Consider the following 23,321-nt stretch of genomic DNA (forward strand, 5'->3'; position numbering starts at 1 on the left):
TTCCACACATTTAAATTATTGAATAGCACAGTAAATGTTCTATAAAAGCAACTCCTTCCAACATGGTTATGCATCTTCCTGTTTTCCTCAAAGCTTTTAAAAACTTTTCTGACCTTTACTATGTGTCTTGTATGTCTGAACTGCGAGCCAAACCTCTTTGCAGCTCTTATTAAAGTCAGCATTTGGCCCAATATGTCCCCTTTGTGTGACTCAGCTCCCTTTGTAGCTGCATGTTTCATGGATGTGTAATGGAGCAGTGGCTGCTGCATTTGAAAGCAGAGGGAAGGGTTTGAGGGAACAGATTGAATCCATCACAGAAAGAATATGAAAATCCCATGCAAGTAAGTGCATAATATTTAATGAATTGAGTCTGCTGCTGCAAACAGGCATCTGCCCTTGCGTGCAATACTTCTTCCTTGTTAACCCAGCACACAAAGTGTAATGCTTTTTGGCACATGCTTTAATAATTTATTGGAAATATAAGTTAGCTAAGCTGAATCTCCAGCCTTAAAACCAGCAGGGAGTGATAGAGGCTGAAGCAAAAGGGGAAATTAACCTGTGTGCATCAGTGACAGTCATGTAACCTGAGGCTAAAACAGGTAAATGATGGATCTTGTCCTTAAAGTAATTTCATTTCCTTGTGTGTGAATTTGTTTCTAACTCAGAGATGGTTTTGAACTTTCTTATATTTGTCCCTAGCCGGGTAGGTTAGAGCCAGTTGTTGGAGCACTCTTTTAGGACTCAAGACATGTGAACTCTCTGCTGCTCTTTGCAGCATTCTTCCTGTATTCTATCTTTCTATATAAAAATGGACATGGTAGGTGCCCTATTTGGAGATACTAAAGATACTGGTGTTCTTGAGCAATCCTGAAATCATGGCCTTTAGGTGAATGGTACTTTAGGTGAATGTCACCAGTGTGCAGATACTAAGAGTTCTTTTGGCTGAAATATTTGCTGTTTGATGTGTTTGTGGTCATAAATGATCAGATTTCTGTTTTTATTCCAAAACCTCATCTAAACCCTTGAAATTTATTCTCTGTCCTTTGAAATGACCCCATGTCAAAATTTTTCTTTCTGAACAAGGCTTGGAAGTAATTTCAGTGTCATTGTTGCTGCTTCAAGTCTCTTCCTTGTAAATCTATTGGCAGGCAATGAATTCTGTAGATGAACATGTAGGAGTAGGGTTTAAATACTTGTTCCTGCAAATGTGAAAAATTGAGGAAGGATGGGAAGAAGTGGGGTGCAAGTTTTACATCACACCTACATGAGGACTTGACTTACGTGGGTTGCTGATACACTTTGCCCTGAAGCAAAAGTGTATCTCATTATGTGTGTCTATGTCTGTCTTTTGTTGATAGGAACCTCTCAGTGTGCATTTGAACCTCAGAAAATATCTGTCCATGCAGAGATTTAGGAGTCTGTACTCTAAAGCTACCCATAGATAGAAATTCAATCACAGAGAGAACCGAAAAGCTGTTTGATAAAGCTGATATGAGAATTTTCATGTTTGACTTGCATGAGTGCAAATATGTGCACTCAAATATATGCAAATATGTGTGTGTGGGCAGGGGAAAGTTTGAAAGAAACTTGAAAACTGTAACCTTTATCCAGGTAGCTCCACTGTCCCAAATGCCACTCAAACCTACTCTGCTACTGAACTTAGTATTAAGCAGGAAGTGCTTTATCCATATGGAACACAGGCTGTCACACCAAAATCACATCAATTCCTGAGAAAAATTACCTTCACTTGATGCCTCGTGCAGTACTGAAAATTGGATATCAAGGGATGTGGAGGTGAAATTGAAATACTGTTGTTGTTCTTCTGTCTCACAGCAGAACAGGCTGGAGTCAGCTGGAGGGAGAAGTAGGTCTGAGGCTGCCTGTGGAAAAATTGAGAACCTACTTTGTATTTTTGGGTAATGTGCTTCCCTGTTTTTGTTTCTGTAGTTTTGGCACTTTATTTGAGCCAGCGCTGGTGGCCTGTGGAAGATGTTGTGAAGACAGCCGATCCTGCTAGAGATGGGCTCATTTTGGTGAGGATGCTATTTTGAACAGTTGCCTTTACCCTGGAGCTTCCCAGCCAGAGCAATTATATGGAATTGTCTTTGGTCTCCAGCAGCTCCTGCTCTGAACCTGTGGGATCTGGGCTCTGTGGCTCACCAAGTGCTTCACGTCTCCAGGACACAGCGACATGCACATTAGCCCTCCCTAAACAATTCTGTGCATGCAGTTTATGATTCATCTGTGGGATTTATTTTCCTTTGGTTTTTAGTTTACCCTCACTGCCTACTAAAGGAATAATCATAAACTGAATCACTACATTAGCAATAATTTCTCACATTAACTGTCTGGTGGGAGGTGTTACTACCCTTTGGAACAATGTCTTATCTAGCTAGTTATGATTTCTTTCCCTTGGATAATGTTTATATTGTATTCATTTTATGAAATGGTTGCTATTTAGTCATTTCTATATCCATAAGTCTTTTTCCAAATAAATTATCTTGGTAAGATAGAACTACTTTTTCATAATTTGAAGGATTTGGGTAGCCTGGAGTCTGTTTGCAACCAAAAAGTCAGATGCCTGCTGCATATCAGCTTTGTGTTGCCATGAAGTTATTAAGTCAGTTTTGTTTCCTACCCAACTCTCAGTATCTTTGGTCCTTAACGATTCCATTCCTTTATCATCTTTTCCTGTCACACATAGTGTTTAATTATATGCAGAATTAAGTGGGCTTTTTATGGGTAACTGAACTGGAGGGATTTTGAGATACCAGTCTTTGCAAGATAGAACTTGGAGCAGGGACACAGACCTTCAGGCTTTCAAGCATCTCTGTATCAACAGAGAATGAAAATAATGTCTGAAAATAGAAATCTTACTCCCTCTAGCTCATTGCTAAAAGGTAAATTGCCATTACGCATGGAAACTCTCATTTCTTTTTCAGCATTCGTGTGAAGCTTGTTGGCAGCAGTTTTTACCTTGAGGATCAATATAATCTTGTTCCTTTATATTCCTTCATCTCCCTGTCCTGTCATTTGTCTCCTAAGAATTCAGCACAGAATAATTGTTCATGTTACACCTAGATTATAGCTGGTTGGGACAGACCACTCTCTGTTTTGTACAGTGTCTAACTCAGTAAGGTGCTGGCCCACGAAATTCTTCGATGCTGTAGCAACACAGGTAATAGGGGAGAGGTTACCAGGCCCACAGTGTGAATCCAATCTTCCTTTCACTTTGGAGTAGGATTAGATTGCCTTGATCCTGGTTCCAAATCTGTGACTGCAATCAACATACTTCGGCTTCTTTAGAATTCCTCTCTGTGACAAAGCTTTATAAATAGTTACTAAATTATTCTATGCCCGCTGGATAGAGTGAAACACTAGGAAAAACTATTTTTGTTATTGTAGCTGAACCAACTCAGGAGGTATTTTCCCCAAATTAAGTGTATGTGTTTCCTGACCTCCTCCTTCCCAGCCTCTTTTGATTTTGAAACCTTTTATGAGACGCAAAATACTATTCTCTGCCTCATTTTTCTTTGGTCTGTTTTTGTTTTTTCTCTTAGGTCCAGACATTTGGAGAGAGGATTGTCCTCTTTGTTCTGAACTGCATTATTTTTGGAATGCTGGAAGGGAGTTCAGCTAATGATGCATTCTTTCTACCTCACTCTGCCACTGAGCGTGCCAAGATACTCTGGAGAAACGGCGAGGCTGCTGCCTTTTACTCGGTCAAGATGAAAGGTAAGGTCATTTTAGAGACAGATTTCCACTGGTTCCTAATAGCTAGAAATGTAATCCTTTTGTTTATCTTTCAGTATAAATAATCCTGGCTCTCATTTACATTTTTATATGAAATCTCCCTCAGAATTAATCTGGGGAGCAAACCTTCCCAGAATTTGGAAGCCATCCTTGTTATTTTCATTTAAACAGGATAGTTCCAAACCCCATTCTGATCTGAGGTACTGGCTTACTCCAATAAAATGTGCTTAATGCAGCCAAGTAGGAGGTTGTACATCTAGGAACAAAGAATGTAGGGCCTATCCACAGGATGGAGAACTGCATCCTGTAAAGAATGATACCTGAAAAAGGAGTGCAGTTCCCAGTGGATAAACATAATAGGAGTTGGAGGTGGCAAGAAGAGAAAGGATCCTTGCATGTGTGAGGAGCAGTGGCTGGGTTGTGTAGAGGAAAGTGTGTGCACTAGATCAGTCCTGGAATGCTTTGTGCAGTTGTGGTACTCCCAGTTTAAAGGATGATGATTAATTGATTTCATAATTAATTGATTAAGTGGCATAGAAAAGAAAATGTGTTTTAATTCTTTAGGGATACTTTATTAACTTTAGTAAAGGTCTTATTAAACACAGAGTCTGTATTAATGCAAATAATTGCTGTTAACCAGTCTGGAGTGGAAGAGGCTTAATTGGATTAACTCCAGTTATGCAGTTGAGCCTGTGCCCCCATGTGGGAGCTGGTTACCAGCCTGTGCTCAAGATTCATGGGAATCACCTTGATACCAGAAGTTTAAACACAGAGAAGGTGGGATCTTTGGAAGTAAAATATTGTCCAAGTCAGGACTCAATAGCCATCCATCCAAAATGGGAGAAAAAAACCCAGCTTGAGAGATGGGTTGTTTTGGATTCCAGAGGGCACTCTGAAGGTGCCTTCTCTGCTGCAATCCCAAAGGCCAACAACAGGAGATGTTCTGCTCCTTGGGATGGAAAAATCCTGATACACACGGAGGTGTAGCTTGTACAGCACCGTGCTGGTGCTGCTGCACCATCAGTGAGGAATCAGGACTCAGCCTCTGATCTGTGTCTCTGATTATGCTGATGAACTGGTTGTAATGCCAAACACAAGTGCATTTTCCTTTAAGTCCATAAATATTCCTGAGCAAAGCTTTTGGAAAGAAACACTTGTAGGGGCTGTAATGATTCATGCTCCAGTGAAATGAATGTGCACAGTAGTCTGTTATGGGTGGAGTATTAGCCAAGTTGAAACTGTTTCTGAGTAAGTTGAGAGTCACAGTTTGGTTTTAAACCAGGTCCACATAAAATACAAATCCTTCAAGTCCAGCTTTGTCAGCATCTGCCTTTTCTTGCCAGTGTTTTTTTTCTCTGGGCAGCTATATTTGTTAGTTTTTGGCCTGTGTCACAAATTACTGCAGTGTTTTGCCAAAGCCTTTTCGGGAAGCTTGAAGCTGATTGTTTTTGCTGCTTTTTGCTATTTGATGTACGCATTTAGAAAATAATTCCTCTTTCTGAAGTTCTGTGATTTCAATTTCATACCAGCCATGCTGTGGCTGATTCTATTCTCTCTACTTTTTAGAACAGCCCTGGATTTATTAGCCCCAAAACAGACTAAGATAAATATCTTCACTCAGAAGCTATATTTCACAAGGCTGTTTTACATATTTTCATAATTAATTTTTTAAAATCATAATATAAGTTCTTTTTACTTTTACTGTCCTGGTCAGAACATTTAGTAGAGGCAGCTTAACTACAGAACTTTATATTGTGTTGGACCTCTGTCCTAGGAAAAAATTATTTTCCTTTGTGCCCACCCTGTGATTCTGATTCCCTCTATTTCCATGCTCTGCAATTACCTGACCATTCTTTCCAGTTTGATTTTCTTCACTGGATAATTGAGATTCTCATATTGATGTTGTATTCAACTGTATTTCTCATCTGTGAATTTTTCATTATCTACAGCATGACAAAAAACATGCTTCAGTGGAGGCAAATAAGCCAGAAAAGGTCTGTGGAGCATGGCTCTTTCAAACATAAGTCTTCTGGGTGAATCACAGAAGTGGTGACCAAGGAACAGTGAGTCTGTTCTATCTTTGCTACAGATTTAATGTGTCGTTATGCAAACTAAATTTTCAATGGACTTCAGTGATTCCAATTAACTGTCTTGGCAATACTGTAATGTCATTTCCATTTGCCAGTTCCTAGGTGGCCTGTACAAAGTGAACTCGGTAATTTTGGTTCAGTTCCATGCTTCCATCCATCTTATGACCATCCTTAACTGGATCTCTTTTAATAGTCCAGCTAAGGAGGCACAGATGGTCTTGAGCACCCGCCTTGCTCAGAGATGCAGTAACTACTGCAAGTCAAGGTTTTGAGACAATTTGGCCACTTCTGGCACTGGCCACCCTGCACCTGTTGTATAGATAAGCAGAAGTCTCATTCTTCAAGGCTATCACTTTTCGTGAGCATTAGACACCTTTATTAAAGCAAAATTTATTCATGACTGCACAGATCATCAACTTGGCCTCTCTGGAATGTGCCTATTCCTGTCCAATGACAGGCATGCAGCATTTACCACTGGGTATACTAAAGATTGATGAGATGTACTAAGCCACTAATGAGGCTGATAAGACACTTTGTCACGTGCCAAGATAAATGCCTCCAATTTTATCTATGTCAGCGGCTTCCGTATCAGACAGCTGAGCAGTTAGACCTCACTAAATGGAGCTACTTAAAGGTACAATAGGAAATAGTTCCCTCTTCCTGTACCTTCCTCTGCAGGCAGCAACCTGAAAATGAAATATGAATATGAAATATTTTGCAGAAAGCCTTCATCTAAATACTTGGGGTTTGGGATCTGTTTTATGTTGTTTAAAGTGTTTATTTCATGCTCTGTGTGAGAACCTCAGAAAGAATGTGTTCTGTTAAGTGATGTAGGATTAATTGCCACGGTTACTGACACTTGTTTCTTGTGCAGTGAGACCATGTAATTCCCTGAAAGTTTTTCCTTTCTTATTTACTGAGGACTAGTAATTACTGAAAATGGACTTTACCACCTTCACATAAATGCCAGGAGAATGTAGAAGATTCATGATGCAAATAAATCAACAAGAAAGTTGGAGGATGCAGTGAGCCAGGAGTGTCTTAGTGCTTTTAAGAACAAACCAGAACAAAATCCCCTTTTTATAGACCTTTTTCCCCCCCCCTACTGTTATGTATTACTGTCTCTGTAACACACATGAGCTGCCCAGCTGCAGACCAAGCTGTCTGCGGTATGAAAAACAAAAGAGTCAGATTGTCAAAGCTTGTCCCTTCCCTCCTGACAAATCTTAGTAGTAAAAGTCTGGAGTGATGTGAGTCAAACCAGCCTTAACCAAACAGAGTCCTCTGAGAAGGCTGTAAAACATGCAGGTGTATCAGGAGTAAGTGCATCGTTGGCTTCTTCTTTCTTTAGAAATGCTCCACAAGTCACAGTTTGGGAACACCTGACTGCAAAAACTCTTAAGCAGACATGGATTAGGCAAAAAAGCATCCCTGGCCCTACCTCTGCTTTTTTCCTACACCAGAGCCTTAGAGATGGTCCTTGGAAGTGGCTTCCTGAGCTCAAATTCATTTCACACCTTTCTTCATACAAGCCTTTGGAAATGCCTTTTGATATTGGTGGCCTAGGTGCTATCCTGTAGAAAGAGCTCCTTAAAAAGATAACAGGATTTTATTTTTTCATCAGTTACATCAATTTCTTTCAGAAAAAAAAAAATCGGCGTTGAATTTAACCTGACAGACAATTAGCTGAAATCTTGTTGAATAATTGCTTTTGTCTCCCTCTGTTTGCTAGCAATAATATTTTTAATGTGCATTTCTGAGGTGGATTGAAGGTTCTGGCTGTAATGAAAATGAAATGGCTACATACCAGTCCAGACATGAATTCATTTAATTTTATTGAAGCCAAAACCTTTGTTCGCCTTCTCACATACAAACTCACACAATGGGTTGACCTTGGGTTCTGCTCTGCAGAAATACTCCCCACCCTTTACACAAGTGCTCAGGCCTGTCCAAACATGTGTGTGCCAAGCCAAGTTGTTCAGCAGGGAAATAGTCAGTGTGCACAACCTTGTTTTGTTTGGGTCTGTTGGATGTGGGGACCGGATTGTTTTTTTTTCTGGTTTGTGGCTCTTTGGGAATGCTAATGGCTGTCTGCTTTCCTGCCCTTGTAATATCTGTTTGCCATTTTGCTGGCTCCTAAGTTGGTCATTTGGCACTCGTGACCTAACCAAGCAGATCAAAGGCTTTCAAAGGGCAAGCTGCATGAATGCTTCCCTCTCCATCACCAATGCCCTTATTTTCCCTGTCTCCTCCTTCACCTCAAAACTTTGTGTGTTCCAAACAAACCTTTCAACCAAATGCGTGAGAGCCCAGTGGCCACCTCCGGGCCACCATTAGCTTACTGTAACCTTGTGCTATTTGATGGGAAACAGGGACAAAGTGGCCTTTGTTCCAAAGGTTGGTTTGTTTGTTTATTTTATTTCAAATGCCTGTGGGCTGTGACTCTCCTAGTGTGTTTCCCAGGGACAAGGTGAAGAATGGCTTCATGGTTTCTTTATTTACAATGCCTTTAGACATGACAAGTTTTTGTCATCTTCTCAACACAAAATTAGGAGCTCAGACATAAATCACTCAGCTCCTGGGATTGCTGCACAGCACTCTCATCAGGATTTATAGGAGACAAACTATATGAGATAATAATATACTTAAAAGAACACTTGCAACATGCAGGGATTCTTAAAGACTTAATGAGAAAAATTTTGTCCCTTAGAACGTATGGTGCAATTCTGCTGGAATTTGACATCTCTGTTGGGTTGGCAGCTAACAATGGGACCGGGGATATACTCAATTTTTTGGCTCATGACAAAAAGAGTAACTAACCATCATGTGTTACAAATATTGAAAGGTTATAAACACCACCAGAGCCCATTCTCTTCCAACAATGTGCTGAAACATGTGTTTGAAGTTAAGCATGCACTTTGGTTAAGCAGGAGTGAACCAAGCTTAATCAAGACGTGAATGGATGGTTATGTAGCTACATACTCCTGTTGTATGGCTCAGTCTGTGAGATCTGGATTCTTGCTAAATGGTGAACTTGACAAAGCAGGTCTAGAATTAAAAATAGTCATGTATGCTGTGCTGAATTGGCATCCTAGAAAAGAGAGTAGTAAAAGTCAGGCCTGTCCAGTATTGGTGAAAGGTGCTGGACACCAACCAAAGGAGCAGAAATAGACCCCAGTTTAAGACAGTTGTGGGAATGTGAAAAAAACAAAGGATCTGTTAAATAGAAGTCTTTTATTGGAATTTAGGAACATGCATTCAACAGGACATTGATAAAACTGTGAAATAGGTCTTAGTGAAGGGACGAAAGCTTCATGTCTCAAAACACTGAAAACTTGACTGAGTCAGGTCCACTAGGAAGTAGTAAGAAAGATGTAGAAAGAAGTATGAAAATGTAACAATTTTCTGTTACAAAGGCCTGAATATCCATTTGTATTTAACCTGCCACGTGCTCAAAAGCAGCATAAAATCTTCATAAATATTTTCTAGAAATTAAAATAAATCTGTGAAGTTTTTCAATGGGGATGTATAGAAAAAACATCTATCTGTATGTAGATGGTTGGGGAACTGATGTTGGTTATTCATTTCAGAACTGAGTGCTTATGCAGTAAAGTAGTTGGAAGTTCTATTTTTAGGGTATTCTGCATGCAGCAATAGGACCCTAGGTTGGTTAGGGTGAACATCAAAATTTTGGAGGCTGAATGTCTGTTCTTAATCAATTCTCTCTTGACTCCAGTTTGAGTTTGTGATTTGTGATTGCAAAATAAATCCCTTGATTCTGTGTTTTGGGGTTATTTGGACAATTTTCACTGAGAACTAGTTTTAATAGTTTGGAGGCTTATGCTTGAGTCCGTATTTTGTCCACATGTAAAGCATTATGTCATGACCCCATGATTTCAGTTAACTGACTTAACGTGTTTGTTAGCAAGGACTGTCCTTGAGTGAAACCCCTGGTTTAACACTGATGGTGGTAGTTCAAGTGATGGAATAGAAGCACCTACATGTGTGATAAATTATCACTCAGTAGAAATGGAGTGACTTATAAAGGAGCTCTTACAGTGCTTTCTTAAAATGCACCACTCAGTTGTTTTTTTAGAAGAGTATACTAACATTACATTCAGAATATTAATATCTCTGGTTTTAGACCATTTAAATCTTTGCAGTGAGCTTTCCTATATACATTGCCTGTGTACCAAGATAATGTGATGATGAAGAATCAGTCTAGAAAAGACTCTGGTGAGACCTGTCAGCCACGTTAGGCAGGTCCTCTCCATTTCATGGAAAAATCATCCTCCTGGGAAGTGTTTTACTGTCTGTGCAAGTACATTCCAGCTGGGATCATCCTCACAGCCTGTGGAAAGGTACCAGGGCAGTGTGTGTGGCTGAAATCACACAGCAGTTAGTGCACCAATACCAGTTTTGTTTGTAAATGGATGTGTTTTTCCCTGTCTGTTTTCAGGGAGCCTGTGTGGTGGTACAACCAGTCAGTGTTACCTGCTGCCAGTTTTGGATACTATATTTGTCCAGAGAAAGTACAGAAGAGGTGGCCTAGGGATGAAAATGTTGCATGATTTCTGTCAGTCTTTCCTGGCTGAGGATGCCTTGGGGATCAGCTGCCCTATTTCTGCTGCCATGTATCAAGGTAAATCCTTTGATGTGGACACGTTAGGTAAGGGTCATGTATAATGTATAATTTTCAATATGGTCTTGGGAAGATTGTCCTCACTTTGTAAGAGTTCAGTGCCCTTGTCTGAACTGAACTGTTGTTTGCCTGCAAATGGTTCCTTTTCTGGAGCCATCTGGAATTTCCTGTGGAAAGGTAGGCCAATATTTATGTAAGACAACAAGAAGCACAAAACTCATGGTGCCTGTTTGACAGTTTGTGTTCCTAGAACTGCTTGCTCTCTCTCAGAACTATGTCATTGCCCTAGACAGGGACTTACACATTTTATTTGACACCACAGGGAAAAGACTCATAAGATCTTGTCAAGCCCACACTGTGCACATAATGCTCTGGTAGATCTTGCATTTTTAAGAAATTACATTTAATAAGCCAAATACCCAGGCTCTACTCAGTCATACAGTTACATCAGTACTTGTTTTGTATCAACTGTCTTTGAACATTTGTCACTTCTAAAAAATCACAAAGTAGTCATATATCTTCTCTGTCGTCAGGTCAAAACTCTGGTTTTGCTAGTAAAATTCACAGAAAAAAAATCCGTGCTCATGTTATTTATAAAAGTGTCTTCTTTAGAAAAGTACTTTTTTCTGAGATTGCTCTCTATGTGGTGCAGTCTTCACCATCATTTTTGGGGAGATATTTTGATTGACTTACAGCTTTCCAGTTATTTTCTAATAAGTGTCAACAAAATTTTGGCCCCATCTGTTCTTTCTCTTGGTTATTATGTGCCCTTGAATGTATTCAAAAGCACGTGAGCAGGTACTGCTACTGATTTCAGGAGGGAATAGTATTGACAGCATTCCTTCTCTTTTCCCAATAATATCCATTTTTCCTTTGTCGGACCTCAGGGCTTTAGAAAGCCTGGAGAAAAAAGCTGCATTTCTTATGTGTTAACACTAGCAATATATTGGAAGACTGCTTTTGTCTCAATTAAGTTTAGAGCTAATAGTGAATAAATTTGACTTGCATCATGTTTTAATTAGGTTTACTTTTATAAAAATACCAAATACTGTTAGTTAAATTTTGAGCGTACTGAAGTCACTGTCTGTTTTTAATTTCCTTGGAACCACATTTTCATGCTTTGACAAATGAATGCAACATTTAAATCTCTGCACTGAAATCTCTGAAGCTGTGGACAGTTTATTTAACATGGAAATGGTATTTAAGCTGCTGTAGAGGCCTAGAAGGAAGGAAAAAAGCTGTGTAATAGATACCTGGATTCTAGTATATATGTTAGTTTTAGTAGCTTTTATTGGAATGATTAATTTAATCTGGATATCCTTGGATAAAATTAATGTCTTCGATCTGCTCATTAGTGTAAGGCAAATGTTTACATACCAGAATTAGGGTTTTTGTTTCGACATCCCATTGTTAAACTCAACTGAATGTTGAAGATAAATGACCCATTCTGTAGTATGATGAACTACAATGGACAGAGAATGACAGTAATTTCGTTGTTTACAGATCACTATCTTAGAGCAGTTGATGCAACTGATAAGATGGTGGTTAAGGGAAGTTGAAAAATGCCCTTTAAATGTTTTGAACTGTTTGTTCTACAGTGTGGGCTTCCTCTTGACGCTGCACACATCCTAAGGATACTACTAAATAGAACATACTTCAGTTTGATGACATAAGCAGACCTAAATTTTTGGATGGTCAGTGTGTACTGACAGTGGTAGGAATCTATGGCAATAAGGTTTTTAAAGGTAATTGTACATCTGTCACATGTATCCTGTAATTTTTCTGTTGGTTCTTCCCATTTCTTCTTTTTCCACATCCAAAGAAATAAATGAACCTAACAGTGGGGCGTAGGGTAGGTGTAGTGAAAAGGAGGGTGACTTTGGCCCAAAACCAAACTGAAGCAGAGCTTTTCTTTATAAACAGAAATTGAAGTAGCATTCTGAATGGCCAAAGCTGGAAGATAGAGGAGCCCCTTTCCTTTCAGAGTAGTGAGGGTAAAAAACCCCACACTGCTGTGAAACCCACTGATTGTCTGGACATTGTTCTGTGCTGCAGTGCCAGTAGAAGGTGCTTAGCAAATAATTTCAAGTCTTTTATTTCTGCACTCACAAGGAAATAATCTAGATTGAAGCAGATGGCAGGATGCACTCATGAGTGTTGAGGCCATTTCACATAGACTTTACCTAAAAGGCCCAGCTAAAACAAAGAGGAAGAAGACGAGAAGGGAGAAGAAAGATTTCTAAAGGAACTAATGAAAGTAGGTCTGAGAGAATTTCTGGGATAGAACATGCTCCCTCTTCCAATGTACTTTTCACTCATTCATACTTTTACCCCTTGGTTTCTCCTTTCAGTATGCCAGAAATTCCTGCAGGCTCATCCTGAGGAGCAGAAGCGGCTGTGGGAAGTGGAAGCACCAGGAGATTGGAGCCAGCGACTGAATATCTGGTTAAAAATTCAGATGGAGTCATCCCCTTCAGGAAGTGAGTTAAAACAAGCAGTGTGAACTTGTATGTGTTATAGTTCTATAAAGATAAGAAATGTAACCACGGGTTAGGTAGTGATCATGGAGAGGTGATGTCTCTGTTGTTTGCACATGGAGGAACTACTGAGTGTGAAGGCCAGTTTCCTCATCTTTTCACAGTAAACAGGACAATTCTTAGAAATTATGAGGTAATGAAATGGAACCACAGAGCATCTGAGAGATCCTGAACAAAGCACAGCCTTGGCATAAAGTGGTTGGAACTCCTGTTGCAGTGCACTTAGAGCAGGGTAGAAGTTAGCCCAAAAAATCCCTGTTGCACAACACATTGTCTGGGTTATAGACAGGGGTTTGTTTCTCTGAAATTGTTATAAAGAAAAAATTTGTATGGCCAGTGGGCAGTGTGTTTAATTACCTTCAGTTGCTGCCAATACCATTCTTGGATGGAAACACAAAGGTTTTCATTATGGGTTTTGGAAGATTCCAAGTACTCTCCTACAGGGTAAATCCTTTTTGCTGGGAGCATTTTCTGCCTGCTTCACAAAAGATAGTGACAGAATGGGGAAACCTTTTGACAGTTCATATGGGAATCTTGTTGATGTAATCTGTTCAGGTGGCTGGAGGACCCAGGCAGACCCCTCTGCTGCATGACCACAAGCTGTGATAAGCTCTGGGTTCCAAAATAAGGGCACACATTGTCTCTTTCTGGAAGTGCAGCAAATTTCTCCCATGCCTTCCCACATCCATCCTGCTCTGTTTTGGCTCAGGAACCTTCTGTTGAGACACCACGTTTCATCTTGTCTGCAGCACCCACAGGAGAGTTAAGTCAGACTTTAGCCCTAGGCTGGGTTCCTCTGAAGCCATTATATCTGTGTTCCTTGTGCTTTAAACCAGCAAAACCTTTAATCTTGCTAAGTGAAGTTTATTAATGGCAACTGAACAGAACTACAATCAGATCAAAACTCAGCAGATCCTGGGGGAGAAGATGCTTTCTTTTTTCTTTATTTTTTTTGCCATCTTCTAGAAAACCAAATAGATGAATGACCCAAAGAATGGGGAAATATCATTCCACCAGAATTGCTGTCAGTAAAAAATACACATGAGGCTGGGGAACTGCCTTGATTGCAGCTTTCCACTACCTAAAGAGGGACAGTAAGAAAGGTGGGGATAAAGATTTTAGCTGGACCTGTTGCAACAGGACACGGGATAATGATTTTAAACTAAAAGAGAATAGATTTAGGCTAGATATAAGGAAATAATTTTTTACTATGAGGGTGTTGAGGCCCTGGTACAGGGTGCCCAGAGAAGCTGTGGCAGCCCCAACCCTGGAAATGTCCAAGGTCAGATTGGATGGGGCTTGGAGCAACGTGGTCTTGTAGAAGATGTCCCTGCTTGTTGCTGGGGATTGGATTAGATGACCTTTAAAAGTCTTTTCCAATCCAAACTATTCTATGATGACATGATTCTATCTTTAGGGGTGTCTCTTGGGAATAAGGTCTTCATTCCTACTTTCTCTGTTATGCAGAAAGCAAAACACAATGTAATTCAATATTGTCAGCTCCAATCAGGATCTATGGCAACAACTGTGAAAATAGACAAGTCTTATTCTGCTCTGATTTCTTAGATTCCTGTTGACATTTGCAATGCTGTGCAATGCTGTGTTTTGGAACAAAATTACTGAGAAGAAAAATTGAATATTTTGCTCATATTATGGGTTTTTTTCCCCACACCAGTAGTCAGGACTGAATACCATTAATGTTCTTGTAGGAATTCTACAGTCATACATATTCCAAAACAGGTTTCTGTAATCTTGAGGTCAGAATATTCAATTTTGCAAGGTGGTGTGGCTGCATCTAGTGGCAGTTCATATAAACTGCAGCCCTCTGCTGCAGCTGATACTTCAGTTTGGATGTGCACAGATACATAGGCATGTACACACACGCACACATTTCTGTCTGCACATATATCTATAAAAATCAAGCTTTTTAGCATGTTGTCACACATAGCTGCAGTCATTCATTCTGAAATAATTCTTATTGTTTGAAAAATGTAGGAGATTTAGTTTCATCAAATAGTCTCAGCAACAGGAACATAATGACATTTCTCTTCTGGGGCTGATTGGAGGAACAGAAATCATTTCACATGGTTTGGTCGTGGTTGCTAAATCTACCAGGCAGTGAACAGAGCTGTTTGGAAGTAGTTTAGTAATATGCATAAAGCATGTAAATGTGAAGCTAATGCAGAACCAAGCAGGCTGAGAAGAATTAAAATAAATTTCAAGTGATTGCATATAATTCTTTATCAGAATTGGTCAGAGTGCCTGTATTTTCTGGAGAAAGGGATATGGGTTTTCTACATGTAAGAGGAGAACAGATTATCTATTTAGCAGCACTTTCAAGACCCACAGACAGTTTGTTTCTAGTATAGTTGTTCACCTTAGTTTTTTGTGGTAGTGTCATGGGGCCATCTGATTTGGTTAATTAACAGAAACAAGGCAAGAGGGATTGTTGGTGAGAGTCAGGTGACTTTTTCTGGTGGTTTTTTAAATGGAAATAGCTGTGCAAATATAATAATATTTTTTCCTTTTTAATCTCTTTCTGTGGCAAAATATTCCCCCAATTTCTCCAGAAGCTGAAGTGGGCTCTTGTATGGAGAAGACTCCAGCTACTAAACCCAGACAATTAGACCAGATGAATAAGGTACAGTAACTAATACGCCGTCTTATAACCTTGTTTTCCATTGGTGCCTTTCTCCCTTTCTAAACAGTAATGTACCTATGACAGTAAAATGAAACAAAGGAAAACACCTTACAATCAATAACAGTAATAATGTAGAATCATCACTGACTCTTCTGTCTTATCTGTGGAAGATAAAACAACAGAGATTGTAACAAGCAATACAATCTTTGACAAAACCAAGGATGAACACACTGTGTCTTCTTTTTCCACAAACAGGTGTTTGTCATTGTTTCATCACAGCTGTTTTATTGGAGTTGTTTTATCTCTTAAAAGAAAACAGCTATATATCTTACAACATAGAAAAGTAGTATTTAACTGTCTTAGATTGCACTGCAAGATGTAACCAGGTGTATTCTATCAACATCTGTTAAAACCAGATGGGGCAGTTTTTCTTTATCTCTTCCATGACCCATCCTCCCTCCCTCTCCAGGAGATATCTTCTGTTAATGCCCCCTTTAGCCTTCCTGCATGACTGATGAGATTACATCATCCCACTGGGAGATGCTCTGCCCAGGGGGAGGAGCCAAGCATTCCCACCTGGATATAATCTGAGCCCTGGAGTACCACAGGCAGCCTTTTTCCACTGGATTCCCAGAGGAAGACTGGACACTTCTGTGCCACCACTGGATCTTCAGAGGGAACCTCCATCCTTCTACAGGATCAGTGCTACAACAGAACCACACCTGTCACTCCAGGAGAGCTGCAGCCACCATTTATTTGGACTGCTGCCAACACCCTGACCCACAGGGTGTCAGGTTGTATTCTGACTTTGTTTGCTTGAGCAGTAAATTTTTTTTTTTTTTGTGAGCAAATTATTTCTAAACTTTAAAGAACTGCTGCAGTTAAGGTTATAGGATCTAGTTAAGAACTCAAAATTAATTGCTGCAAATAATCTTGGGAGAAGAGGAGAGCTACGGGCCAGGGCAGCAAGATGGCATCTATGGAGCCTGGGAAGCAGCACATCCCCAAAGTGGCAAAGGTGAAAAACAAGGCACCTGCTGAAGTTCAGATCACAGCAGAGCAGCTTCTGAGAGAGGCAAAGGAGAGGGAGCTGGAGCTTCTCCCACCACCACTGCAGCAGATGTTGAAGAGCTAAATGACTATCAACTCTGGAAGAGGAGGACTGTTGAAGATAACATAAGAACGGACTGTTATCAGTAACTGGATAAAGTACGCACAATGGGAGGAAAGCCTGAAGGAAATCCAGAGAGCCCGTTCCAATTATGACATGCCCTGGATGTGGACTACAGGAATGTCACCCTCTGGATATGCTGAGATGGAGATGAAGAACCGCCAGGTAAACCATGCCAGAAACATCTGGGACCAGGCCATCACCACCCTGCCCAGGGTGAACCAGTTCTGGTACAAGTACACGTACATGGAGGAGATGCTGGGGAACATTGCTGGGTCACGCCAGGTGTTTGAACGGTGGATGGAGTGGCAGCCAGAGGAGCAAGCCTGGCATTCCTACATCAACTTCGAGTTCAGATACAAAGAGGTGGACAGAGCACGAAGCATTTATGAGAGATTTGTCCTTGTTCACCCCAGTGTGAAGAACTGGATCAAGCATGCCCGCTTCGAGGAGAAGCACAGCTACTTAGCCCACGCCAGGAAGGTGTATGAGAGGGCAGTGGAGTTCTTTGGGGAGGATGAGCATGGATGAGCACTTGTACGTGGCATTTGCCAAGTTGGAGGAGAAGCAGAAAGAATTTGAAAGAGTGAGGGTTATCTACAAGTATGCCTTGGATAGAATTCCAAAGCAGGATGCCCGGGATCTCCTCAAGAATTACACCATCTTTGAGAAGAAGTTTGGAGACAGGAGGGGAATTGAGGACGTCATTGTCAGCAAGAGGAGATTCCAGTATGAGGAGGTGAAGGCAAACCCCCACAGCTGTGATGCGTGGTTGGACTACCTGCGGCTGGTGGAGAGCAGCATGGATGCCGAGACCGTTTGTCTTTTGTTTGTTTTTGTTTTACTAAAAACCAAAAAAAAACCCCAAACCCAAAACCAAAAAAAAACAGAACAGCAGTGGCCAGGCTGTGCCAGGGCTTGAGTCCTGCATTTTGGCCACAATAGCACTGCAATGCTATAGGCTGGGGATGGTGTGGCTGGACAGTGCCCAGGCAGAAAGGGACCTGGGGATGCTGGTCAACAGCTGACTGAACACGAGCCAGCCGTGTGCCCTGGTGGCCAAGAAGGCCAATGGCTCCTGGCCTGGATCAGGAATGGTGTGGCCAGCAGGAGCAGGGAGGTCATTCTGCCCCTGTACTTGGCACTGGTGAGGGCACACTTTGAGTCTTTTGTCCAGTTCTGGGCCCCTCAGTTTGGGAAGGACATTGAGACACTCTAGCATGTCCAGAGGAGTCAGCAAGGCTGGAGAGAGGCTGGGAAAACCAGCCCTGTGAGGAACCACTGAGGGAGCTCAGTAGGTGCTCAGTGGGTGCACTGGGGGTGCTCAGCCTGGAGAAAAGGAGACTCAGGGGTGCCCTTATCACTCTCTGCAACTCCCTGAGAAGTGGCTGTGGTCAGGTGGGGTTGGTCTCTTTCTCCAAACATCAACTGACAGAGCCAGAGCACACAGGTTCAAGCTGCACCAAGGGAAATACAGGTTGGATATTTGGAAAAAAGTTTTTCACAGAAAGAGTGATAAAGTTCTGGAATGGCCTGCATGGGGAAGTGGTGGAGTCACCATTCCTGGATATGTTTAAAAAAAGGCTGGATGGATGTGGTACTCTGTTGCAGCTTGAATTGCTGCTAGCAAAGTCCAGGTAAAGAAGCCAAAAAAGGCTTTTGCATAATATGCATAGATGTTTAATTCAGCCCCGTGGTGAGATCTTCTCCTCTCTTACACACACTGCCCCCAAGGTCCTGCTCTCTCCCCCAGGGGCCTCCCGTCTGACCTTGGTCTCCAGGCAGTATCAAGGTGAGGCTCAATCAGGGAAAAGGGAGGGAGAGCCTCAGGAGCACCTATGTTCAGGCATAGGAACAGGGGAGGGAGCCAATGGGGTGTAACTGAGGAGAAGCTCCTCCAGGGCCTCCACAGCACTCACTGCCATGGTTTAGTCGAGGTGTGGGGGCTCAGTTGGCCTTGATGATCTTGAAGGTCTCTTCCAACCTGGTGAGTCTGTGAATTCCGTGTTTGCATATGGAATAACTTTCTGAACTCCACTTGTGATCTTTTCTGTGCAGGAGCTTGAGTGTGACTTCAGATTGAATAGGCCTAACTCTTTATTGTCCTAATTATTTTATCTCACTGCTGAGCTGCAGATCTGGCTGTATTTAGCTTTTTTTAGCACTTAGGCCTAAAACAGGCAGTGATGTTTAAATGAAGCCTAAGCCATGCATCTGAGAAAACAAATCACAGGAATGAAGCTTTTTCAAGTAATAAAGAAAACGGCGAGATGAGTGGAAGCAAAACAGAGAGCTGCAGGGGTTGTTTCCCCAGCACATTTTGGTTGCCACACAATTAAATCAGTTTGTTTCCTTGAGCCCTGAGTGTCCCAGGGGAGCTGTGATGGCTCCAGCCCCTGTGGTGCACGCTCTTGTTGTGTGCTGTGGCCATGGCTCCAGAGCCCACCCAGCCAGATCAAGGCTCCCTGTGCTCCCAGTTTTCCTTATGCTGGCACTTTGGGAAGGCAGGCAGAGCAGCAGGAATGAAGCTGTTCTAGACAAAAAATGCAGCTGAGTTTCTTGCCTTGCACGTTTATGGCAGCCGTGGTCAACAGAAGTGTTTGATGTTAGGACCAAGTCACTGTTTATTTTGTTTGTTTATAATTTGCTGATCATTCTGTCTTGGCTCTAATTTCAGGGTGTTGACTGCTTTCCTGGAGTTGGGCAAGTGGCAGGAGATGCCATGGAGAAAGAAGAAGACACAACAGCAGCAGAGACTCTCAACTCTCAAGGTCCTGAAGAGGAGAACTTGGAACAAAGTGCAGGTGGTGCTCAGCAACATAAAGGACTCAGGAAAAGAGAAGGTCCTGGGGACTTAGATGGAGAAAAGGCCACCAAACAATTTAAAACTACACCATAATTGCAATTTCAGAAATCAGCAAAATTCAGTATGATCTTAAAAGTTGTAATTGACTGTTCTTAATTTGTAACAGTGGAGAAATTTCTCCAGGTATGATGAAATTTTTTTGCAGTACGTTTTCTTCATTTTATGTTTTGTTTTAAATAAAGCTGTTGTTTACTAAGTGTGCTTTTCTTTTTCTTCTCACCAAGTAATTAAGTAGTAGCTGAGCCTGGTTATTTCCCTGCTCTGAAAAGATTTTATTGGATTGCATGAGGTGTCCAAAGGGGAATAATTGGAGGGCTTGTAGGTACTGATGTAAGAAGATATTTCTATGGAAACCACATCCTGCATTATGGAAGAGAGATACCACAACACACGTTGGTATCAGAATGACAGTTGTAACCTTCCTTTCAGAGCGAACAATTGATCTTGAATTGCTTTCATTTGAGCTTTTCTAGCAGAAAAATCTGCCTTAAACCCTGTGGTGGACAGGATGGCACACAAAGGCCATTCATGCAGAAAAAGTTTGGTGCAGAGAAGAAGAGTGAACAAGCTACAGGCATTAAACTGCTTTTCAGTTCAGGCACTGTGATAATTCTGTGTGCAAGCTCAGGGTGTAAAACTTCATGTAGATTCTATATTGCATGTTTTATTTCCTGTAGGCTCTTTCCTTATGTTTTGCATTCAATTAACTTGGAAATATAACATCACTAGATTACCATGCTGTGGCTTGGTAAAGAAATTTTGCTCTTTAACCACAGGCTGGTTTTGTGTTAGAATATATTTTTTTTTCTAGTGGGGAATTTCAAAAGCCTGAATGTTGTGTTAATGAATTTCAGGTGAAACTCGTAAGGATCAGATCTTTAGTCCAGAGGCAGAGAAGGCTTTGCAAGGAGGTGAACAGCAGGAGGGTCCTGATAATCCTGAACAGATCCAGCAACCTGTAATTCTTAAGTGGCTGCCTTGGAACAAGGAGAGGTAGTTGTTTCTTCCCAGAAATGAATCCAGCATTTCCAGGGAGACAGATTTGTGGGCAGGCATTGTAGGTACACTGTAGAGATGTATATTTTTTCCCTGTACAGCATAATTGCTTGCACATAGCCCCATCACCCTGTTTTTGTTTAAGGATGCGATTTAATGTAGCATTTATTCATGTATCCAAGTAACTCCTTCCCTGTTGAGCTGCTCTGTAAACCATATGCCTGAGACACAGTGAAATCAGACCTTCCTAAGCATCTCTTAAAAAAAAAAAAAAGAAGAAATGCTATAATTGGAACTTAAAAGTTTTTGCCAAGAGAATTAAAACACTGGATCGTGTGCCAGCCTTAATCATGTTGCTATGGTTCTCTTGTTGCAAAGAAAGTGCATTTGGGACTAACTTTAAAGTCAGTTGATCTTAAGGTTGTTAAAAAGTCACCAGGAGTGTGCTGTGAAGACTTCTAGAAACTCCATGTCCTCCTGTGGAACAGCCTATATTCTTGTTAAAGGTATGGTTAAATACATGCTTCAAAAAAAATTTGTGAAGAGTTGCAATACCAGTTGCTTTGAAATATTATAGAATATTATTATATCTCTGCTCATGAAAGCTGATCTGGACTTGCACTGGTCTGACAAACTGAACTCTTGTCCAGTTTGCTCATTATATTATAGTGGCAGAGTAAGGAAAACTGGAGTTGTTCCAGCAAGTGAGGAACATTAAGAATTTTAATCTGAATTAAGTCTTTCAATAAAATTTTATCTAAGAAGGCCCCAGGAAACTCTAAATGAATTTATATGAGGATAAAGGAGAAATATAAGGTACTGTCTGGAATGGGCAGATGACTAATTAGATTAAATGCATTCTATATCTGGAGATACTTTTACTTAGAGGGTAAAACCATAAATTTTTCAAAATTCCCAAAATGAATTTCTGTTTCACCTATTGGCCAGTGATCCACAGCTACATTAGCAACCACTTCTGGCTGTTCTCACAGAAAAGTTGCTTCTTTCCTCTGTGCACTAACTTCCTTCCTTGATTTTATTAGGTTTTTGTTTTCTGAGTATCTCTCTGTGTTCCAAGTATCAGGAATTCTCATGATGACAGCTGAGGTAAGTAAAGGTGCATTTGCTGATGTTGTGGTGGCAGGTGCTTGGTTCTCTCTAATCAGAGATCATCCTTCTCATGAAAACTTGTGAAAATTAGAGCCAGGAATTCTGAAGTCTTACTTAACTGTATTAAATTCCATGGCTACAGGTTCCAGGAGGGCAGAGTTTGTTCCATGTTATTTCAGAAATGCTGATTTACAGAACAATTAGTCTGAATATTGATTTTTTTTTTGGTTTATTTGTTTTTGTTGAGTTTTGTTTTTTGTTTGTTTTTGTTTTGTTATATTAGTGCTTTAAGCTATCTGATTAATGCAGAAGCTTGGACCTTCAACTCATTCTTAGCAGTCTGAAGCACTGCTCGATGAGATCAGAAGAATCCTAAGAGGGTCTGAAGCAGAAACAAATTCAATATTTTCACTGTCTCAATAGAACAGAGTAGAAAAACCACACCTAATAGCACAAACACATTTTTTTCTTTCAGTGGAAGATCTTTTATTTAAAACAAATCTGAATTTACATAGGGATAGGATGGTTTCAGTGTGCTGAAAAAGTTGGCAAAGGTTTGAAAGAGCATTCCAGTTTTTGGAGGAAAGTTTTCAAAAGCTCAGATTTATTGTCTTTCTGAATCTACACTTTGGTCATGATGAGACATGGTGCTGCTTCTGCTCTGGAGACAAGGAGGTGAGTGAGAGAGGGGTGGCAGATCTGCAGAGAGGGAGTTTGAGTCTGTGGTTCTTACAAGCAGAGACACTGAAGTCTGGCCTGCAAATAAGATGTTAAACATCAAAATTAATGTTAGCAGTCATCTGGTGGGTTTGTGCCAACTGAAAAAAGGATTTGATTTGCTCTCAAGACAAGTAAACATATGGATTTTAAGGCTAGAAATTTCATTAGGTTAATCTGTCATGTTTCACATAATGTAAGCCAGACAATTTCATGCATGGTTGCTGTGTCAAAAAATCATTGGTTTTGGTTGAAACAATCCATTTTTTAGAGGGATTGTTTTGATTTGGCAGTTTTGATTTTCAGATGTGGCAGATTTCCCACTGCCCAATGTTTGTTGGCAAGTTGTTCTAAAGTTTTATCTTTACAAGTGCATCCAGTTTCTTTAGTCTGAATTAATTTTGTTTCAGACTCCTGTGATGGATTTTGGTTTTCTGTTTAACAGTGAGCTGTGGCTCTGGTACTGTCAAGACTTTCAAATGTGGAGATGGAGACCTTGTGGTCTGTCATGGCATCAGTGAACAGCCCTGGTTTTTGGATCTGCCTCTGTGAGGCAGTTTTTCCTGACCTCGCTGCATTCTTCTTGTCCTTTCAGATAGATTTTAAATTTTTCAAATTCCTTTTAGAAGCAGGAACATCATCAGAGCCCCTGTCCTGGTCCCGGTCACGCTGAGCGATGCGGGGCTGCCGTGACCTGTGGCTGTAAAAATCTAAAAATCATCACTGAATTCTCTTGTGCTTTTGGGTGACCAAGCCCTTGGTAAGGTCATAACTGGTAAAACTTAACCAATCTGTTTT

General features: G+C 40.8%; 1 protein-coding gene and 1 pseudogene across 2 annotated transcripts in view; both read left to right on the forward strand.

The window, feature by feature from the left end:
* The window catches only part of LOC139596756 (protein FAM169B-like), a 38,874-nt gene extending 18,978 nt beyond the window's left edge, over positions 1-19,896 (forward strand). Inside the window, exons 4-9 of one of the 2 annotated variants that reach the window (XM_071441262.1) lie at positions 1,948-2,033; positions 3,561-3,735; positions 10,303-10,485; positions 12,837-12,965; positions 15,593-15,663; positions 19,512-19,896. In XM_071441262.1, the coding sequence (XP_071297363.1) occupies positions 1,948-2,033; positions 3,561-3,735; positions 10,303-10,485; positions 12,837-12,965; positions 15,593-15,663; positions 19,512-19,733 (866 nt within the window). In that variant the 3' untranslated portion in view covers positions 19,734-19,896. Of the gene's footprint in view, positions 1-1,947; positions 2,034-3,560; positions 3,736-10,302; positions 10,486-12,836; positions 12,966-15,592; positions 15,664-16,132; positions 16,269-19,511 lie in introns of those variants that run through there. The other variant, XM_071441263.1, reaches the window with a different exon arrangement.
* Positions 16,634-17,771, forward strand: LOC139596758 (crooked neck-like protein 1; annotated as a pseudogene).
* Positions 19,897-23,321: the final 3,425 nt, after the last annotated feature.

Source organism: Agelaius tricolor, unplaced genomic scaffold, assembly GCF_023055355.1.
Source record: "Agelaius tricolor isolate 1412-34295 unplaced genomic scaffold, bAgeTri1.0.p SCAF_16, whole genome shotgun sequence".
In the NCBI taxonomy this organism is placed as follows: Eukaryota; Metazoa; Chordata; class Aves; order Passeriformes; family Icteridae; genus Agelaius; species Agelaius tricolor.